This window comes from Stegostoma tigrinum, chromosome 23 (assembly GCF_030684315.1).
Source record: "Stegostoma tigrinum isolate sSteTig4 chromosome 23, sSteTig4.hap1, whole genome shotgun sequence".
Lineage (NCBI taxonomy): Eukaryota > Metazoa > Chordata > Chondrichthyes > Orectolobiformes > Stegostomatidae > Stegostoma > Stegostoma tigrinum.
In genome coordinates this window covers 31,326,445-31,347,329 of record NC_081376.1, presented here as the reverse complement: position 1 = coordinate 31,347,329, position 20,885 = coordinate 31,326,445, and the positions used below count along the sequence as shown (strand labels likewise).

The following is a 20,885-nucleotide window of genomic DNA, read 5'->3' as shown; positions in this document are numbered from 1 at the left end:
TACAAGTCAGAGGTTAGGGAACCTGCAATACACCTCCTGACCCCCTAAAGCCTATCCACTATCTATAAGGCACAAGTCAGGAGTATGAGATAACGAAGTGTGGAGCTGGAGGAACACAGCCGGCCAGGCAGCATCAGAGGAACAGGAAAGCTGACATTTCAGAAATGGGGAGGGGGAAGCTCAGAAATAAGTAGGGAGTAGGGGTGGGCCTGGGGAAGGTGGGTGAGATAGTGATAGGTGAATGCATGCAGGCAGTGTCAGTAGTCAGGAGTATGATATTTCTTAGCATGTCCCAAATTGCTTCACTGCGTCATATACTTTTGAAATGAGGTATACACAATAGCAAATTCATGTTGTCATGAAAATTTTTTACATTTGTTTAAGGGGACAAATGACACCCATGTTTACATCTCACCTGTGAAACAGTACCTCTGACAATGCACCTCTGTGTGGGACTGGAATGTCAGCTGAGATGTTTGTTTCAAGCTTCTGGAGTGGGATAGAATCAACAGCCATCCTAACTACATCAAGACTCAAAGACATTTAAAAAGACATATTCAAGGTGTGAAAATCTTTATTGCAATTCTAATTAGAGATAATCACAATGCTGTTTTTAACAAACTGCAGCTTCAAATCTACAACACAAAACATACATTAAAACAAGGATTTAAAAATTGTTAAAGTGCTGATTTTAATTAAAAAAACTTCATAATCCAGGATACACAGCAAACAGCAAGTGACAGTTTTGTAGTAATTGTTGACATTCATTGGGTACAGAACAGTACGAAGGGAACCAAGTCAGTGTCATACCAAGTGACAGCTGTTAGCACCATAACTGTCAGAAAGGCACAGGTGAACACCGTCATTGTGATTACTTGAAAACAGTGCTGAAGGTGTCTCTTGTGGCACAGCGGTAATGTCTCTATTCCTGAGTCAGGAGGCCCAAGTTTGCATCCCATGTGTGATAACATCTCTGAGTGAGTTGATTAGAAAACATATTTAAAAAGTCCTGATTACATAATTACTTTGTGATTCGTACATTGGAACATGACTGCACAGCATTGCTTACAACTAATTCTGAGATCAATTTCCAATTTTGGTTAATTAATGTTTGGAACACTTAGTATCTGAGCCTCAAGTCCTAAGGTTTTTGAACCAAGTAAAGGTGATTTGAGAGATGTTTCACTCCTGTCTGACTCAGCTGAATGAAAGGGGCTGATTTTTCATTGTTGGGAAGGGAGATGTTGAAGATCTAGCCTGGGATACTGGGTCATGAGAATACGCTGTTGTCAATTTTGGATTTTTTGAAATGCTCAATGATGTGCCCATTTGGCAGTAGAACTTTAGATAATGGCCTCTGACGTATTTAAAAAGTAGAAACTTCAGAATCATACCAAAACGGGCAGAATTCTAAAACTTCCAGCCCTGTACAAGATGCTTTGCGACTCTCTTTTATGTAGCCCATTCTACCCAACAGCAGAGTTCAGACTATACACAATAAACAGTGAAACTTTGAGATATGTCAGTATTGGTCATTTACTATCACTTGGGCCAGACCTCAGCTTCAAAAAGTTTATCTCACTATTGTCCCATCCATCAATCCCACTGGTATACTTCACATAATTTGAGCATCTCCATTTAACATATACAATACAAATTTATTTCAGAAGATCGGGATTGGATGGGATAACATAAAATTAAATAGAAATAACATTGACAAGTGCTGTTGTGCAATAGTACGCATTTTCAGGTAATTGGAATCTGCAGGCATACTCAATAAGTACATTGTCTTCACTGAGTTAATATTGCACTTAAAATTTTTCAAGTATCTCCCAGAGCAAATCAGATTTGCTAACAGACTGGTATCTTAGACTTCACAGCACAGCCCTCAAAACAACATCATATACAGTCCAAGGGCAGCAGATCTTATTAGCCAAAGAAGGATGTTGCTTGAATTTAAAGTTGTTCTTTAAATCCATGGTTTCATTCCAAGCAAGGATGTACAAGTGTCTTGTTTGATCCATTTCACACATTGTTTCAAGTTCCTAACAACAGAGGTTAGAATGGAGGAGTTTTCATTCATAAAAATTCACATACCTGTAGAATTCTACCTTTCGTCTTGCTGCTGTGTAGATATAAACTGAGACTACTTCGTCTCCAGGTTTGAGCATTCTAGTTAACAGCAAAGATTTCACTGAATTATCAGCAAATAATTTAGCTTGTGCTAGGCTGAATTTAGTTATCAATAATCAGTTTATAAAGTGAGCCTTAGACTCAGTTTCAAGTCATGTAGAAAGGAGAAACTTTTCCCATTGATGGAAGGATTGAGAACCAAACAACACCAGTTTGAGGTGGTTGCCAAGAGAAGCAAAGGGAACACAAGAAGAAAACCATTTTGCATAGCAAGTAGTTAGGATCTGGACTGTACACCCTAGAGTGTGGTAGGGCCACATTCACTCATGGCTTTCAAAGGCGATTGGAAATTATGTAAGTACGTAGCTACAGAAAATAGCAGGGAGCAGGACTGGTGAGATGCTCTTGCAGAGAGTCGGCACTGAAACAATGGGCCGAATAATTACAGCACAGAAGTCTAATCTGTCACTCTATACTATTTATAGCCATTGCAGAAAGGAACTATTATGTTTAATCTACTTGGATATTTGGTCCGTTTGCAGGGAAGGCTGTGGTACGTCTGTGATCTCTGTTACTCTTAGTAAGAAACAGTGCTTACACCCTGATCGTACTAATGACAAATCTCCACTAGCATCAGGGATCTTTACTAATACCAAATCACCATTATTATTACGATTAATATGACAAGCATGAAATCTCCATCAGCACCAGAGTTATTGCAAGAATCAGTACATGGGTTAATTGCAATGTGCTTGCTAACTTCTCCTCTAGTCTCTCTTTACCAATCTCTCCATCATCTCTTCTGCCTTGCACCATCTTCCCTATGGTCACTGAATTGCTCCTGCCTGCCAAATTATCACAAACATTCCTTTTGTTTTTTTCTCCCCTCCCATTAATCTGCCTCTGTACTGGCTTAATGCCTGTTACACATTTCTAACTTTTTTACATTTCTGATAGGAAGCCATCAATTTCAGATGTTTAACTCTGTCTTTCTCTCCACATATGTTGCCTGACCTGCCAGTAGTTCTAGCATAACAAAATGTGAGGCTGGATGAACACAGCAGGCCCAGCAGCATCTCAGGAGCACAAAAGCTGATGTTTTGGGCCTAGACCCATTATCACTGATACAGTAGTTCTAGCATTTTCTGTTTTTAATTTCCCATTTCTAGCTTCTTCAGTATTGTGCTTTTGTTTGTGTCACTATTTGTAATGATCCACAATTTCAGCATGGTTATTACTAGTAACAAATCACAACTAGCACTAGATAAACATTAGTAACAAAACTATCAAGTAGTATGAGTCAATTATGCTGTTGCTGAGGAAAGATGAGAGTTCAACCTCGAATTAAGGGGGACCCAGTTTTACAGTAGGAACCTTGACCCCCTGGAAGGAATTAGAGAAGGTTTTAATGGGCATGTGGGACACACAGGCCAGGTCATGTGATTCATTTTGATGGCCACGTTTGCTCTGATCACTTTAAAATTTTTATTTTTATCTTGGAACAAGATGATTCTGAAAATGGGTGTATTCCCAGTCGAATATAATCCTACTAACATAACAAAAATAAGGTACTGCACCAGAGGCCAATTTCCAGGACAATGCAGCATTTCTTATCCTGAGTGAATTGTTCTGCTCAGTTACAATTGGAGAATTGAAGTCCTTGATTCCAGCAGGTTTCTGAACCAACCTAACTCCAGCAGAGTCTGGACTTCTCAGGTTTAGTGTTAACTTTACTCTAGCTTTTTATTTCTAATGCATCATTCACCCAACCAGATAGAATTTTCTACGCATGTAGCTCCTGCACCTGTACGTTCACGGTTGAAACTGAAACTCAGTTTGATTGGTGCTAATCTGATCTTCCTTCTGTACGCAGCTGGAAACGAGCAAAGCTGAGGAACACTTGCTCAAGGGAGATCTGGTTGACTGAATAATCCTTGATATTGTATTTCTCTTTGGCCCTTTCTAGTGTGCCAAATATCTGCAAACAAGGGGATGAAAATGGAAGTAATTTTCCATTTACAAGCAAGCATGATATTAACAAACACAAACTACTAGTAATATCAGTTGACAGTGAACAAAACAGTAGTTTCAGCAAGCGACAAGTGAATTATTACTAGGTTAGTTACATGAGTTAAAAGTGAATACTATTCATGCGTTAATATCAGCAATGAGTATTATCAATACGTTAGTAACTTCAGTTAACAGTGAGTACTATCAATAAATTAATAACTCAGTTACAAAATGTGTACAAAATGATCAGAGGTGTAGATAGAGTAGACAACCAGAGACTTTTTCCTAGGGCGGAGGTAGCTTTTACCAGGGGACATAGTTTTAATGCGAAAGGAGGTAGATATAGGGGAGACATCAGAGGCAGGTTCTTTACTCAGACAGTGGTCGGGGCGTGGAATGAATTGCTGGAGAAAGTAGTGGAGTTGGCCTCATTAGGGGCATTTAAGCAGCCATTAGAATAAGCATATGGATGATAGTATAAGGTAGCGGTGGAGGTTAGATAGACCTTAGGTTTGGGGTAAAAGTTTGGCACAACATCGTGGGCCAAAGGGCCTGTACTGTTCTGTGTTAACGATGAACACAAAGTTTGGGCTATAATATTAGTTTGTCTCTGGATCTGTTAAAAAAGTCTTCAACCTTCCAGGATCCTGGCCCCTCCATGCCCTAAGGGTCCTTTGCTCCCTCTCTCCCAGACTAACCATTGGTTGTGGCAGCATTTTATTTAAATAAACAGTGCCTCCACGTTCTCAGCCTGGCCACCTTCCCCATCTGAATATAGAATGTCTATTAATTTTAGGGACAATTCTGCATATACAGACACTTGGTCAATTTCTTTAAATACTGTCCTCCACAGTACAGGAAATTGAGTAGGTGGACTGAGAACATTTGTGACATGGATAGATTAAGTACATGACCAAATTTCTGGCGAATGGAGTTTAAAGAGGGGAAATATGGAATTCCCTCTTTGAATCTCACAAAGTCAAGTCAGTATAGTTGATGAGGAACTAAATTTTTGGATTAATTTAGGTGTCCATGTACACACCAAGAAAATCTAATGCCAGAGTGATCCCTATGAGGTGCAGAGGCCTGGAGCAAATCACACTGCGTGGACTCCCCTATTCCCTCAGGGTAAATCACACTGTGCAGAATTCCCCTCCCTGGGGCAAATCACACTTTGTAGGATCTCCTGCTCCTCAGTGGCTCTTTTAATTCCGTTCCATCGTCAAATCCTAAATTGTGCTATGGTGGGGGTGTTTATCACAAACGGTGTTTCAGACTGCTCAAGATATCCACAATTATGTGGCAATCCTCATCGGCATTATAGGCTGAAATTCCATGACGCTCTTTTGGGTTAATGATTCCTTGCCATGATCAAACTAAACCAGAAACTAAATGGAAGGTCACGAGATGCCACTGTCATCCACTCAGCTGGTGTGCCCATCCTGGCAGTTCTAGGTCCTCCCTACTGCACATGGTTTCAGTGCAGAGCTTCCTAAAACACAGGGTTCCCCAATTAACCTTGGGATGGTTCTTTCTGAAGCACGTGCATAAAGTTATCAAAAAGACTGATGGAAAACAGCTTTTATCTCAAGATCATTGGATTTACAGCGGAAAAATGAAGCTTCTGATTTGCAGAAGCTTTGACAGACTCAGTCTGGAGTAACTGGCTTCATTCTGGGCAATGCAAATTGGAAAGGCTATTTGGACTTGGAAGGAATGCAGTACAGATTCACCACAATGTTGCAGGACCTTAAAATAGATGAGCTACTGCCCACCCAAACCAATATGGCCCAAACCAACATACTGTGTGCTTAACTCTAAACAGCCTCAGCGCTTCCAGGGATAAATGCACCTTTTCATTATCTCCCAGATCCTGTAAACAAATCACAAACATGCCTTTTTCTTCCCATCATCAAATCACCTGTGATACATTTCACCTATAATCCACCACGAATAAATCATCTGTATTTCAATTAATCAAATTATGCATCATTATAGACAAGATAGATTAGGCTTGTATTTCCAAATTTATGGAAGATTAAGAAATTATCTGATTGAGATGTCTCTAAATTCATTCAAAACATTGATAGCGCATGATGGAAGAAAGTACAACCTCCAAATTAAAACCATACTCTTCAGGGGTGGTGTCAAGAAATATATCTTTAAACAAAGGATTGTAAAAACTTGGAGCATTCTCCCCCAAAGAACTCTGGATGCTGAAACGACTGACTGAGTGCAATCATAGGCCTGAGAGAAGTAGAATTTCTCCTGTTCCTATGTAACAGATGAACACTAAATGGTCTCCTCTTGTTCAGAGGAATCAAAAGGCCCCCTCTTGTTTGGGGTGTGAGGATGTGACAGAATGGTCCCGTGTTGTTCAGAGGGGCAGAATGGCTTCAGCTTGTTCGGAGGGGGAGAATAGCCTCCACTTGTTCAGTGGGGTGGAATGCCCTCGCTTTCCTTCTCCACAAGCTTCCGGTACAATGAGTGTCATAAATCCTTCCTCATAGGGTCCCAGTCAAACAAAGAAACCTACCTGAGGCCATGACAAGAGTTGGCTGGTTAAGTGGTAATGCACCATTCCATGATGCTCATCTTTTAAAATACTGCCTGTCATACAACGAAACAAAAGTAAGTTAGAGGTATCAATAAAAAACATTTAGTTTTAGATAGGCGAACACTAACCATTGACATGGGCTCCTTGACCATTTCAGGCACACATGGCATACACAACCTTGAATACGGTGATCTACTGGTTTTGATACTGGAAGGGCTACCAGAGAAACCATGTCTAAATCTCATCAGAAAAAAACTGCACATCACATTTGATAATCTGACCATTTGTGCAGATACCAACAATGTGACTCTGAAGCTCTCAATTTATATAATACTCAAATGGTTTGCTACTGCCCACTTCAACCAATATGGCCCAAACCCATGTCTTGTGTGGTTAACTCTTAAGAGGCTCAGAGCGTCCAGGGATGGGGCATAAATGCACCTTTTCATTATCTCCCAGATCCTGTGAACAAATCACGAACACACCTTTTCCTTCTCACCGTCAAATCACCTGTGATGCATTTCACCTACAATCCACCACCAAAAAATCATCTGTTTCAATTAATCAAATTATGCATAATAATAGACAGGACAAGGTCTGTGTTTAATCATTGAAATCAGCTGTCAGTGAACAAACAGATTTCATACCACAACATCCTTTCACTGAACTGTGCTCTTCTCAGACCTCAATGCCCTCCTGTCTTTGCACATTAAATGGTGATAGACTATCCAACTTTAGCACGTATCATAGAAAGTCTGAATCCCATTAGCCAATATCCACGCACTGAATACAGATTATTGAAACACAAGCAGTAGAGTTCTTGACAGGTTCTCCCAATCTTTCACCTAATGCACTGAGGCCAAATTCACCATCCTTTCTACTCTGTTACTTTCTGAGGTCAGCTGACTCAGCACACACCATCAATTACGGTAAAGAACAGTACAGTTCTGAGTAATGTTCTTATCCACTGACAAAGGGACAGACATAAAGATCACGAGAGAAAGATGGTGAGACAGTGAGATGGAGGCAATGGTGGGGGGGAGCAAGACAGGATAAGCAAGAGAGTGGAAGAGAGGGGGAAGAGAGGGGCAGAGACACACAATGAATATGTGAGATAGGGAGACGGAGGGAATGGTAGAGGGAGACAGTGCAAGAAAGGCAGAAAGAAACAAGGAGAAATTCAGAGACGAGTTGACAAACAGTTACAGAAAATGTCTCTGAGAGTGAGGTGAATTGTGAAAGCCTTTTGTGACAACAAGAGGAAGTCACAGGGATGTACAGCACGGAAACAGACCCTTCAGTCTATATCATCATGCCGATCAGATGTCCTAAATTAATCTAAACCCAGTTGCGAGCATTTGGCCCATATCCCTCTAAACCTTTCCTATTTATATACCATCCGATTGCCTTTTAAATGTTGTGATTGTACCAGCCTCCACCATTTCCTCCAGTGTCACATTCCATACATGCACCACCTTCTGCCTGAAAAAGTTGCCCCTTAGGTCTCTCGTACATCTTTCCCCTCTCAGCTTAAACCAATGCTGTCTAGCTTTCAGACTCCCCTATCCTGGGGAAAAGACCTTGGCTATTCATTCTATCCACGCTCCTCGTGATTTTATAAACTTCAATAAGGTCATCCCTCAGCCTCCAACGCTCTAGGGAAAATAGGCCCAGGCTATTCAGCCTCTTCCTAAAGCTCAAACCCCCCAACCCTGGAAACATCCTCGTAAATCTTTTCTGAACCCTTTCAAGTTCCACAACATCCTTCCTATAGCCGGGACACCAGAACTGAATGCATTATTCCAGAAGAGGCCTAACCAATGTCCTATATAGCTGCAACATGACCTCCCAACTCCTATTACTCAATGAACTGACCAATAAACGCCTTTTTCACTATCCTGTATACCTGTGATCCCACTTTCAAGGAACTATGAACCTGCACTCCAAAGTGTCTCTGTCTGGCAACACTCCCCAGGACTTTATGGTAAAGTGTATAAGTCCTGCCCTGATTTGCCCTTCCAAAATTCCACTCATCAGCCATCCGATCAAAGCAAATGAGAGAGTATGTAAGACAAAGAAACAGAGAAGTAAGTAGAAAGACAAGACAGAGAGGTATAGAGAGAGAGACTGTAAATATATAACAAAGAAAGTAAATATATAACAAAGTAGGCAAGTGAAAAAAGTGAAAAATGCAACAATTGAGATACAGACAGTAATCAGACAAAGAATGAAAGAGAGTGACAGCGTATTAACGTATGAGAGGTATAATAAGATTGTTATTTAGTATGTGATGCAAGTAGAGGAATCCAGATGAAGTTAGTCCTTTACCTTCAAATGTAGTTTCAATAAAGTTCTTGAATGGCTTGAGATCAGGTTTATTTCCATGGATTTTGACCAGTAATGTAAATCCACTGCCAAATTTATTCTTGAGGTGCTGAGGACTCCCAAGGCACTTGAACTGACCATTGACCATCACAGCCAGCCTGGTGCAGAGTGCTTCACACTCTTCCATGCTGAAACATAGCATGCAGACTTACTGAAGTCCAGAAATAAAATCAGAAAATACAGAAAATGAATAGGAAACAGAAAAATTCAGCAGATCTGGCAGCAACTGCGCAGGGAGAAATAGAGTTAATGCTTTGAGTTGAACAGCTCTTCTTCAGATCTTCATCTTACAAAGGAATCATTCAACCCGAAACATTTATTATTTTCTCTTTTCAGAGATGCTGAAAGATCTACTGAGATTTTCCAGCACATTGTTTCCATTTCAGATTACCAGCATTTGTCAAATTTTGCTTTTATAATTGAAGACCAGTATTAAGACCATTAAACCACAACCACAGGATGTAGGAGCAGAAGTAGGCCATTCAGCCCATCAAGTCTATTTTGCCATTCAATAAGATTATGATTGATCTAATAATCCTTAACACCACTTGTCTAATTTTTCCCCACAACCCTCGGTTCCCGTTAAAAAACTCTATCTGAGCCTTGAAATACTTAACAGCCCAGTCTCAGAAGTCCTCAGCAATAAAGAATTCCACAGATTTGTGACCCTCAGTGAAGGAATTTCCCCTACCCTTTTCTATCTTAAATGTGCAACCCTTTATTCTCAGATAATGCCGTCTATTCCTAGACTCTTCCATAAGGGGAAAACAACATCTCTGCATCTACTCTGTCAAGTCCCCTCAGAATTTTTTATGTTTCAGTGAGGTCCCCTCTTATTCATCTAAAATACATTGAGTACAAGCTCCAGTCTGCTCGATCTCTCCTCTTAAGTCAGTTCCTTCTTACCAGTTATCAGCTTAGTGAACATTCTCTGGACTGCCTCCAATGTCAGTGTATCATTCCTTAGATAAGGTGACTAAAACTCTCAGTAATCCAACCGCCGATTGATTTGATTTGATTTGATTTGATTTGTTGTCACGTACCTAAGTACAGAGAAACATTCTGGGTGCAGTACCCACAGATCAGTTATGGCAAAACCTCCCTCCTTTTGTACTCTTTCTGTGGTTTTTAGACAAGGACTCCCAAATCCCTCTGTTCTGTAGCTTTATACAGTCTTTTTCCACTTAAATAATATTCACCTCCACTGTTCTTCCTGCTGAAGTACATGATCTCACATTTTCCCACAGTACATTTAATCAGCCAAGATTCTACTCACTCACTTAATCTATCTACATTTGTTTTTAATCACTTGAGGGACACTGGAGCCACTGGCTGGTCAGCATTTATTGCCTGTCCTCAGTTGATCTTGAGAAGGTGGTTGTGAGCTACCTTCTTGAATCACTGATGTCGATGAGCTGTACGTTGACCTACAATGCCCATAGGGAAGGAATTTCAGGATTTTGACACAGCGACTGAAGGTATGGTGATATATTTCCAAATAAGGATAGTGAGTGGCTTGGAGGGGAACTTGAAGGTGGTGATGTTGTCACATATCTGCTGGTCTTGCCCTTCTAGATGAAGTGGTCATGGGTTTGGGAGATGCTGTCTGAGGATCTTTGGTGAATTTCTGCAGTGGATCTTGGCGATAGTACACACTGCTGCTACTGAATGTCGCTGGTGGAGGGAATGGATGCTTATGGATGGAGTGCCAATCAAGTGGGCTGCTTTGTCCTGGATGGTGTAAAGCTTCTTAAGTGTTGTTGGAGCTGCATTCACTCAGACAAGTGGGGAGAATTCCGTCACACTTCTGATTTGTGCCTTGTAGATGGTAGTCAGTGTTGGGGAGTCAGGACATGAGTTACTCGCTGCAGTATTCCTAGCATCTGACCTGTTCTTGTAGCCATTATGTTTATGTGGTGATTCCAGTTGAGCTTCGGTCAATGGTAACCCCCAGAAGGTTGATAGTGGGAGATTCAGTGATGGTAACCCCACTGAATGTCAAGGGATGGTGGTTAGATTGTCTCTTATTGGTGATGCTCACAACTTGGTGTATGTGTGGCACTAATGTTATTTGCCAGTTGTAAACCCAAGCCTAGATATCTTCTAGATCTTGTTGCATTTGAACACAGACTGAGTCGCCACAAATTGGGCTGAATATTGTGCAAACATCAATGAACATCTTCACTTCTGACCTTATGATGAAGGGAGGGTCATTGATGAAGCAGCTGAAGACGGTTAGGCATAGGACACTATCCTGAGGGACTTCTGCAGAGATGTCCTGGAGCTGTGAATGACTGACTTCCAACAATTATGACTATCTTCCTATGTGTCAGGTATAACTCCAACCATCAGAAAGTTTGCCCCGATAACTACTAAGTTCCGTATTGCTAGGGATCCTTGATGTCACACATCGTCAAACACAGCCTTGATGACAAGGACTGTTACTTTCATCTTACCTGTGGAATTCAGCTCTTTTGTCCATATTTGAACCAAGGCTGTAATGAGGCCAGGGGCTCAGTAGCCATGGTGGAACCCAAACTGAGCATCACTGAGCAGGTTAATGCTGAGTAGGTGCTGCTTGATAGCATTGTTGATGACACCTGTCAACACCTTACTGCTTATCATGAGTAGACTGATGGGGGTGATCGGCCAAGTTATGTTTGTCTTACTTTTTATGTACAGGACATACCTGGGCAACTTTCCACATTGTCAGACAGATACCATAACTGTACTGGAATAGCCTGGCTATGGGAGTGGCAAGTTCTAGAGCACAAGTCTTCAGTACTAATGTTGGAATGTTGTCAGGGCCATATCCTTTGCAGTATCCAGTGTCTGCAACTATTTCTTGATATCATGTGGAGTGAAATGAATTGGCTGAAGACTGGTACCTCTAATGCTGGGGACCACTGCAGGAGTGTTATTGGAGCTGCATTCATCCAATCAAGTGGAGAGTATTCCACCACACTCCTGACTTGTGCCTTGTGGACAAGCTATGTGGACTCAGGAGGTGAGTTACGCGCTGTAGTATTCCTAACCTATGACCTGCTCACATAGCCACTGTACTTGTATGACAAGTCCAGTTGAACTTCCGATCAATGGTAACACCCAGGATATTCAGTGATGGTAATGTCAATGGGTGGTGATCAGATTATTTGAGATGATCTTGCCTGGCATTTGTATAGCATGAATGTTACTTGCTACTTATCAGCCCATATTTAGGTATTGTCCAGGTAAATGGTGCCAACATAGTGCAATCATCGGCAGACATCCCCACTTGTGAGTGGATGATGGAGGGAAGGTCATTGAAGGAACTGGAGATGGATGGGCCTAGGACACTACCTGATGAATTCCTGCAGAGATATTCTGAAGCTGAGATGACTGACATCTGACAACCACAACCATCTTCCTATGAGCCAAATATGATTCCAACTAGTGAAGAGGTTGCCCCCTGCTTCCCATTGATTCCAGTTTTGCTTGGAGTTCTTGATGCCAAACTCAGGTAAATGTGGCCTTGATGTCAAGTGCTGTCACTCTCACATCATTGCTGGAATCCAACTCTTTTGTGCATGTTTGAACCAGGATGTACAGAGATCAGGAACTGAGTAGCCCAGCAGAACCCAAACTGGACATCCCTCTGCAGCCTCTTCAAGTGATCCTCAGCATTTGCCTACCCACATAATATTTTGTCATCTGAAAACCTGAAAATAGTAATTCACTTTACTCAACCAAGTCATTGATATATATTGTAAATAACTGTGGTCTGGAACTGATCCTTGTGGCACACCATCCTGAAAATGCCACCTTTATTCTGTACTATATCAGTTAATCAATCCTCTATCCATGCTAATATACCACCTTCAATACCCATGAGTCATATAGCACAGAAGCAGACTCTTTCGTCCAACCAGTCTATGCCAACCTTAACACCAAACTAAACTTGTCCCACCTGACTGCACTTGGCCCATATCTCTCTAAAAATCTATACAGTCATAGAATTGTACAGCACAGAAACAGACCTTCATCCATGTTGACAAGATATCCTACATTAACCTTGTCCCATTTGCCAACATTTGGCCCGTGTTCCTCTAAACTCCTCCTATTCAGGTATCCATCCAGATGCCATTTAAATGTTGTAATTGTACCAGCCTACACCACTTCCTCTTGCAGCTCTTTCCATACACACACAACACCCTCTGCATGATGAAGTTCCCTCGGTCCGTCTTATATCTTTCCCATCTCACCTTAAACCTATGCCCTCTCGTTTTGGATTCCCCTGGGACAACGACCTTGGCTGTTCACCCTATCCATGCCCCTCATGATTTTGTAAATCTCTATACAGTCACCCCTCAACCTCCAGCACTCCAGGAAAAATAGACCCAGCCTATTCAGTGTTTGTATACAGGTTCAAACAGATGCAAGAACAGCTTCTTCCCCACTGTCACCACTTTTGAATAGACTTCTTTAATGTTAATGTTGATCTCTCTCTGCACCTTCTTGGCGGCTGTAATATTGTATCCTGCACTCTGTTCTGTTACTCTGCACAAAGGAAGATGTTTGTGGCTGTTGTATGTCAATCATCTCAGTTCCAAGACATTGCTGCAAGAGCTCCTCACAGCAGTGTCCTGAGCTGAACCATTTTCAGATCTTCATCCATATCCTTCCCTCTCTCATAAGGTCAAAAGTGGAGATATTCACTGATGATTGCAAGCTCCTCTTCCAAGCACACCTCCACTATCCCGACTTGGAATTATATCACCATTCTTTCATTGTTACTGGATCAAGTTCTGGAATTTCCTTTCTAAGAATACTGTAAGTATATGTATGTCATGGACTTCACAGGTTGAAGATGGCTCACTTTTACCTTCTAAAGGGCAAATAGGGATAGGAGAACAATTTCTTGGCAGCAACACCCAGACCCATAGAACATAGAAAAATACAGCGCAGAACAGGCCCATCAGCCCTCGATGTTGTGCCGACCTGTGAACTAATCTTAAGCCCCTCCCCCTACGCTATCCCATCATCATCCATATGCTTATCCAAGGACTGTTTAAATGCCCCTAATGTGGCTGAGTTAACTACACTGGCAGGCAACTCTCTGAATAAAGAACCTGCCTCTGACATCTGTCTTAAATCTATCACCCCTCAATTTGTAGCTATGCCCCCTAGTACAAGCTGAAGTCATCATCCTCGGAAAAAGACTGTCACTGTCCACCCTATCTAATCCTCTGATCATGGAAGAATATAGGAAAAAGCTTTCCTGTTATTGTATACAGGTGATGGATTTGAATGATGAAACAGGCTGAAGGGGCTGAATGGCCTCCTCCTGTTATGAACTGAAGTATAACTAATTGTAACAGAGAAACACACTGCATACCTGTGAGAAGTAATGACAATGGACTTTCCATCTTGAAGAGATCTGGTCACCGCATCCCATAATAGTCTCCTTGAAACAGGATCCATGCCAGTGGAAGGTTCATCCAGGAAGATGACAGCAGGATTTCCAATCAGCGCCACAGCAGTGCTCAACTTTCTCTTATTTCCACCACTAGGATAGGACAAAACTAGCAGCAGCATGATGCTTGGCAAAGGGAGATAAGAACCGAGAATACCCATGTGGGAACAGAGAGACTGGAAGAGGGGCAGAGAGGATGGACTGGAATTTCATAACTGGCAGAGAGTGACCAGGAATCCTGACGAAGGAGACAGGGGTGGGAATCTTGGCAAATGACTTGGAATCTCAGTACGGGGTGAGAAACTGTGAATTGCAGAACAGGCAGAGATTGGAAATATAACAGGGAGGGACAAGGAATTTTGGCACAGAGAGTAAGAGGGTTGGAATCTTAGCACAGGGAAAGAATTACAGTCTTGGCAGCTGGTTCTCCGATCCATGACATTTCCTACCACTAGGAATTTCTTTGGTGTTGATGTGGCAATCTCCAGATGGCACTGTCACAAAATGTGTCCTTCTCACCCTCTGCACTACTAATCTACTAAATCAAAATATGCACTCTTCAGCCATATTATCACCTCTGTATATTTCACAATTGTACACAATTGGAATGGCATTAGGGACCAGTACATAATGGACTGAATAGCTTTTGCGTACTGTGAACTTTGTAGCCACTGAGATGAGTTCTCTAATGCTGATCCTTCCACTTAACAGATGAACAAGCGGTAAAGAAAAGGCAAGGGGAAGGAAATATACAATTAATGATCTGGATTTACTAACCTGTATGCCCGCACGAGCTTCCGGGCATGAGGTTCAAGTAGGAAACTCTGGAACTCCTCATCTACGCACTGCTGGATGATGTGTTCGGGGATGCCCCGTAATCTTGCAAACATATATAGTGTTTCCTGCCCCGTCATGTGACCAAGCAGAGCATCAAACTGGGGACAGTAACCAATCTTCTGGCGCACCTATCCAAGAATAGAGAGAAAATACCTTTGAAATAAGGAAAACAGAGAGCTGAGGTTCCAGAAATTGTAGTGTTCCATCGAACACTACCACTTGTCTGCAAGACATAAACATCTTACTCCTGCAGGATGAGAGCACTGCACTCCTCCAGTGGAATGGAAACAATCCCCTCCTTCTCTGTGATAGAAATCTAAAACAGAATTTTAGGGAATATTGCCTGTCAGAGGCAGTGGCAAAGTAGTATACAGTCAGGAAGGAGTTAGCCTGGGAGTCCACAATGTTGACTGCTGACCCCATGAAGTTCCATTGCATCAGATCAAAGATGGGCAAGGGAACTTCCTGCTGATCACATCTATCACTACTACCTTACTCAGCTGATGAATCAGTGCACCTCAAGTTGAACATCACTTTGAGGAAGCACAGACAGTGGAAAGACACAGAATGTACTCTGCTTGTCCATCACCAAAAGTTGCTTGATAGCACTACTGCTAACGGAGCTGGCTGAGTCCTAAAGGATATAGATACCAGATAGCATCTGCAGAAAATGATGAGGGAACCAACGAGGACGCAAAATCTACTTGACTTCTTCTTCACAATCTACCTGTCCCTGATATGTCTGTCCATGATGATATCCTGATGACAACCCATTCACTGCACAATCCTTGTGGAGACAAAGTCCTGTCTCCTACATTGAGGGTACCCTCCATTGTGTGGAGTAGCACTATCACCAGGCTAAATCAGGCAGACTTCAAGCAGATTAGCTTAAAACTGGAAATCCATGTAGTGTTGTGGGATATTAGCATTCAAACAAAATCTGTAACCTCATACCTTGGTGTATCCTCAACTCTAACATTACCATCAAGGAATGGTATCAATCCTGGTTCAATGAAGAATACAGGAGGATATCATGGGAGCAATGCCACATATACCTAAAAATGAGGTGTCAGCCTGGAGAAGTAACAACATAGAACCATGCGCATGCTAAACATTGCAAACAGCATGCAATAAAAGGGCTGAGCAATCTCAGAACCTCAGATCTAAGCTCTGCAGTCCTGCTCCATTCAGTCATGAATAATGGTGGGTCAATTAAACAACTCACTGAAGGAGAAAGCTCCAGAGATATCCCCATCCTCAATGATGTTGGAACCCAGTACATTGGTGCAAAAGATCAAGCTGAATCAGTTGCATTCATTTTCAGCCAGAGGTATTGTGGCAATCCATCTTGCCTTCCTCCAGCATCACTGATGTCAGTCTTTGGCCAATTCAATTCATGTTACGTGATGTCAAGAAATAGCTGAAGGCACTGGATATCATAAAGACTATGGGTCCTGACAGCATTCCAGTGATAATAGTAAAGACTTGTGCTCCAAAACTATCCATGTTCCTAGCCAAACCTTTCCAGCAGGCTACAATCATAGCATCCACAATTCGGAAAAATGTCAAGGTATGTCCTATCCTCAAAAGCAGGATAAATCCAATCCAGCCAATTACTGCTCTATTAGTTAACTCTCAATCATTAAAGTGATGGAAGCAGTTGCTAACGGTGCAATCAAACAATGCTTGCAAAGAAATAATCTGCTCACTGATGGTTAGTTTGAGTACTGCCAGTGCCACTCAGTTCCTGATAATAATCTCAGTTCAAACATGGACAACAGACCTGAACTCTAGAGAGAAGGAGATAGTATCTTTGACATCAAGACAACATTAAACTGAGTATAAGAGTATCATGGAGTCCTAGCACAACTGGAGTCAATTAGGGGGGAATCTCTCCACTGGTTAGAGTCATACCTAACACAAAAGAAGATATCACGGTCATCGGAGGTCAATTACCTCAGTCAAAGTACTTCAGTGCAAGCATTCTGCAAAATAGTGTCCTAGTCCCAACCATCTTAAGTTGCCTCATCAATGATGTTTCCTCTACCATGAGGTCAGAAGTGGGGATGATCACTGATGCATTCAGTATATTCAGCACCATTCATAACACTTCAGATGTCAGAGGTGTCTGTGCCAAAATGCAGCAAAACGTGGGTAATATCTAGGTTTGGGCTGACAAGTGGCAAGCACCATTCATGACGGGCTATGACCATCTCTAACAAAATAAAATTTAATCATCTTCACTTGACATTGCTAAATCACACACTAACAAACCTCTGCAGGTTACTATTGACCAGAAACTGAGCTGGACTAGCCATTTAGTTCAGTGGCCACATAAGGAGGTGAGGACCTAGGAATTTAAATGCAAGTAACTCAAATTCTGTCTCTCCAATGATTGATCTTCTTTACAAGGTACAAGTCAGGACTGTAATAGAATATTCACACTTGCCTGGATGAGTACAGATCAAACAACTCTCAAGCAGATCAACACAATTTAGGACAAGGCACCCTAAACACCACCTTCAACATTCACTCTCTCTTCACAATAAAAACACAATAGCAGCAGTGTGTACTGCCTGTGGAAAGCACTTTGGTAACCCACCAAGACTCCCTCTACAGCACATTCCATGTATGTGGCCTCAACCACCTAGAGGGACAAGGCAGCAGGTGCATGGGAACATCAACTATTAGCCCTCCAAGCTACACACACCATCTAGACTTCGAAATCTATCACAGTTCCTTCAGTGCTACTGGGTCAAAATTTTAAAACACCCTTCCTAAGAGCTCCAAGACTGTCCCAACATCCCAAGGGTTGCAGTCATTCAAAAAGGCAGCTTACCACTACCTACTCCACAGCAATTAGGGATGGTAAATAAATGCTTGCCTAGCGAGTGATGCACATATTCCATGAACAATTTTTTTTAACAATTATGTGCTACTGAGTAGTCTTGCATCTGCTCACTTTTTTTTTGTTTTTCAAAATGCTGTAACCTGCGATAAAGGCATCCCCTCCGCTCACTTTCTCATCACCGGTCAACATCTTGAAGGTGGTTGTCTTTCCAGCTCCATTAAAACCCAGCAATCCAAAGCATTCTCCTTTATTTACAGCTAAAGAAATCCTGTTAACAGCAAGCGTTGATTCCTTGTGATAAACCTGAAAGACAAAATATTAAGTACAGACTTGGAAATCAATGAACACTTTAAAATAAATGCTATTGGGTGTCAATGTAAGGTAATGACCAACTTGAACATGGGGGGGCCTTCCTTCACAATCCTCAACACCTCCCAACCCCAGACCCCATACGAACGGCAAAGTCACGAGTCCTGAAACAAACCAGACCCAGCAAAACTGAGAGTGAAAGAAAGAAATGAATTTCTATTGTGCCTTTCATAGGAACACTAAAAAGTAAGAGCTGGAGTAAACTATTTGGTCCTTGGGGGTTGCTCCACCAGTCAACATGATTACAGTTAACTTTCTACCTTGACTTTTCTGCCCACTTCTTGCATACCATGATTCCCTGAGAGATCAAAAATTTATCTTCCCTTGATTATAATCAATGACAGAGCACCTACAATTTTCTGTATAACAATTCTAATTCCAATTAACAACCCTCTGAGTGAAGAAATCTTTTACCTCAACCCTAAATAACCAGCCTTGTCCCAGGCCTGAGCTCTGTGTTTCAGTTTCCTCAGCATTCCCTGTAATGTGTTTTGTCACCCATAGGAACCATGCACTAAGCTTCCTAGCAGCTGCAGGGCTGCACAGATTAAACAGAATGCTACCTCTCACCCGAGGACAACCTTTTCATCCCTGGGACCAATGTAGTGAACTTTTCACTGCAATGCCTCCAAGTATATCCTTCCATAAAAATGGAGATTAAAACTGCACACTGAACCCTAGATATGGTCTCTCTAAAGCCCTTTGCAACTGTGTCATGACTTCCTTGCTCTTCTATTTCAGTCTCTTTGTAAGATAAGAAGATGCCATCTATCTTCCTAATTGTGTGCTGTACCTATATACTAACTTTCTGTATTCTATGTCTCTTTGAGCATCAATATTTAAATGTTTCCAATGTTTAAAAAATATTCTGCCTTTCTATTCCTATGATGAAAGTGAATAAATTCATATTCGTCCCCATATTTCTTCTGACAGCTTGTTGCCCTATCTGTTAAATTGACAGTATCCTTCGCAGTCTCTTTGTAACCTCCTCACACCTTGGGTTCCCACCAAACATATCATAGAGTCATGGGGCGTACAACATGCAAACAGGCCCCTTGGTCCAACTCATCCATGCAAACCAGGTTTCCTAAACTGAACTAGAGCTATTTGCATGCATTTGCTCCATAACCCTCCAAACCCTTGTGATCCATGTACCTGTCCAAAAGTCTTTTACATGTTGTAATTGAACCAGCCTCTATCACTTCCTCTGGCAACTCATTCTACATATGCACAACCTTCTGTATGAAAAAATTTCCCCTCATGTCCCTTTTAAATCCTTCCCTTCTCACCTTAAACCTATGCCCTCTAGTTTTGGACTCCCCTACGCTGGGGAAAATGCCTTAGCTATTCATTTCATTTATGCCCATTGTGATTTATAACCCTCTATTAGGTCACCCCACACCAAGCCCCAGTATATCGAACCTCTCCTTATAACTCAAACCTTCCAGTTTTAGTAACATTCTTGTAAATATTTATGCACCCTTTCCAGTTCAACAACATCATTCCTGTAGCAGGGCAACCAGAATTGTGCACAGTATTCCAAATGGGGCATTACCAATATCTTGTACAATTGTAATATGATGTCCTAACTCTTGTACTCAATACTCTGACCGATGAAGGCTAGCATGCCAAACATCATCTTCACCACCCTGCCTACCTATGATGCCGCTTTCTAGGGATTATGTACTTGCATCCCTAAGCCTAGCTGTTTGGCAACACTCCTCAGGTCCCTACTATTAACTGCGTAAATCCTGGTTTGTTTTACCTAAATGCAGCATCTCGCATTTATCTGAATTAAACTTGATCTGCATTCCTTGGTCTTGGCCTAGTTGATCAAGATCCCATTGTACTTTTAGATAAGCTTCTTCACTGTCCACTATATCACCAATTTCGACGTCATACATAAACTCACTAACGATGCCGTCTATATCTCATCCAAATCGTTTCTATAAATGACAAGCAACAGTGGACCTAGCACCGATCCTTGCAGCACACTTCTCGTCATGGGCTACCTGTCTGAAAAACAACCCTCTCCTACCACCAACTCTCTCCTATGTTCTTGCCACTTTTGTATCCAATTGACTAGCTCCCCTGCATCCCCTGTGATCTAACCATACCAAACAGTCTACCGTGCAGTATGTTGTCAAAGGCCTTTTTAAAGACCATGTAGACATTTACCACACTACTCTCATCTATCTTCTTGGTCACCTCTTCAAAAAACCCAATCAAATTTGTAAGACATGATTTCCCATGTAACAGGATTTCAGTACAGAAGTACTGAAATCCTGTTA

At 41.7% G+C, this 20,885-nt stretch overlaps 1 protein-coding gene across 4 annotated transcripts in view; it reads right to left on the bottom strand.

Moving 5' to 3' along the window:
* Positions 1–570: 570 nt before the first annotated feature.
* Positions 571–20,885, bottom strand: part of abca3b (ATP-binding cassette, sub-family A (ABC1), member 3b) — a 98,831-nt gene continuing 78,516 nt past the window's right edge. For 2 of the 4 annotated variants that reach the window (XM_048552533.2, XM_048552534.2), the window contains exons 26-31: positions 18,337–18,528; positions 15,315–15,502; positions 14,460–14,630; positions 9,029–9,213; positions 6,680–6,753; positions 571–2,045 (exon numbers count right to left, since the gene is read on the bottom strand). In XM_048552533.2, the coding sequence (XP_048408490.1) occupies positions 1,875–2,045; positions 6,680–6,753; positions 9,029–9,213; positions 14,460–14,630; positions 15,315–15,502; positions 18,337–18,528 (981 nt within the window). In that variant the 3' untranslated portion in view covers positions 571–1,874. Of the gene's footprint in view, positions 4,112–6,679; positions 6,754–9,028; positions 9,214–14,459; positions 14,631–15,314; positions 15,503–18,336; positions 18,529–20,885 lie in introns of all 4 variants that reach the window. The other 2 variants (XM_048552535.2, XM_048552536.2) reach the window with 1 other exon arrangement.